The 1,456-nt window shown below is 31.5% G+C and overlaps 1 protein-coding gene across 1 annotated transcript in view; it reads right to left on the reverse strand.

The window, feature by feature from the left end:
* LOC107711298 (non-canonical poly(A) RNA polymerase PAPD7-like) overlaps positions 1-1,456 on the reverse strand; it is an 18,524-nt gene that overhangs the window by 13,617 nt on the left and 3,451 nt on the right. The window contains exon 3 of the mRNA XM_016516269.1: positions 1,240-1,347. Within this exon, the coding sequence (XP_016371755.1) occupies positions 1,240-1,347 (108 nt within the window). The remainder of the gene's footprint in view (positions 1-1,239; positions 1,348-1,456) is intronic.

Below are 1,456 nucleotides of genomic sequence, written 5' to 3' on the forward strand. Positions count from 1 at the left end.
TCTGATGTGTACGAAGTGTTTGTGAATTCGGAGGAGAGTTTTTGGGAAGGTCTGTTTTACACGCAAATTACTCAGAATTTACTCCTATATTTACGAATGTTTCATGAATGAAGCCCAAGGCCCATACAATGTTTTCACAAGAAAATGTAGAAAGATTTATGCAAAAATTCAACCATAACTCTGTTGGGAATTGCCTACATGAGGTGAAAGAGCTGAAGACTTTGCTTTTGTTCACTGAAACACAATCATATATGTAAGATTAATCTGCTATAGTCACGACATAAAATTACAACTTACATTTACAAAGAAAAGGAAGCATGCAAAGTTGAACTAAATTATATTAGTCCCAATGTGTCATTAGGGCTGTAATCACTCCATTGTCTGTTTCAGCTTGATATGTTCTCATCTTTTTGCAAATCATAGGCAACTAAAATATCACTTTTACAGAGAAAAATGCTTCAGGCTATATGGCATTTCAGTGAAAGTAAAATGGACTAAAATATTGAATATGACATGACTAAATTGTACTAGAACTAAAAATAAAATTTATTTGACCAAAAAAAATACAGTAAAACAATTATATTGTGAAATATTATTACAATTTAAAAAGAACTGTTTTCTGTTTGAATATTAAAATGTAATTTATTCCTCTGATGGAAAAGTTGAATTTTCAGCATCATTGCTCCAGTTTTCAGTGTCACATGATCCTTCAGAAATGTGTGTGTGTGTGTGTGTGTGTGTGGTGTTTTTTTGAGCACCAAATCAGCTTACTAGAATAATTTGGTTATCATCAATATTGAAAACAGTTGTGCTGCTAATGTTTTTGTGGAAAACGTGACTTTGTTCAGGATTAACAAAGCATGTAATAGAAATCTCAAGATGAATTCAGTAACAATTGTCAAAACTTGTAAATACTCAATTGTCTGCTACAGTTTGACGTGCTGTCACTTTGCAAATAATGTCAATTAAAATGTTATTTTTAGAGACTAAAACAAAGCGATATGCTATTTTAGCAAGTAAAATGGACTAAAATGATTGAATGACATGTCCTTTAAATTTAGTAATTTATCAAAATTAGAAATACTACAACTAAAACAAACAAAAAATGGACAAATGAGCACTGCAATAAATACAAGCAAGCAAACAATAGTCAGTTGAAGCCACTTTTGAAACTATACATTAGTGTAGTTTTACAAAATTGTTAAATTAGAATTTCAAAATATGCTAAAACCGTTTTACCTTCACATATTCTTTGATGAAGCTAGCAGCTTTGATGCCCGTCTCCACGTTAAAACTAATGTCCACTTTCACCTCGGTCTCCTGATCTGTCAGTTTGATGATTGGTACCTTCAAAATTCAAAGACATAACATAATTAATGGCTTAGAAACCCCCAAATGTTACAAATTGAAGCAGCATTCCAAAGACATTCTTGGCGCAAAAAAAAAAAAAAAACGA

The sequence above is a fragment of the Sinocyclocheilus rhinocerous genome, unplaced genomic scaffold (assembly GCF_001515625.1).
Source record: "Sinocyclocheilus rhinocerous isolate Xijiao unplaced genomic scaffold, SAMN03320098_v1.1 scaffold86, whole genome shotgun sequence".
In the NCBI taxonomy this organism is placed as follows: domain Eukaryota; kingdom Metazoa; phylum Chordata; class Actinopteri; order Cypriniformes; family Cyprinidae; genus Sinocyclocheilus; species Sinocyclocheilus rhinocerous.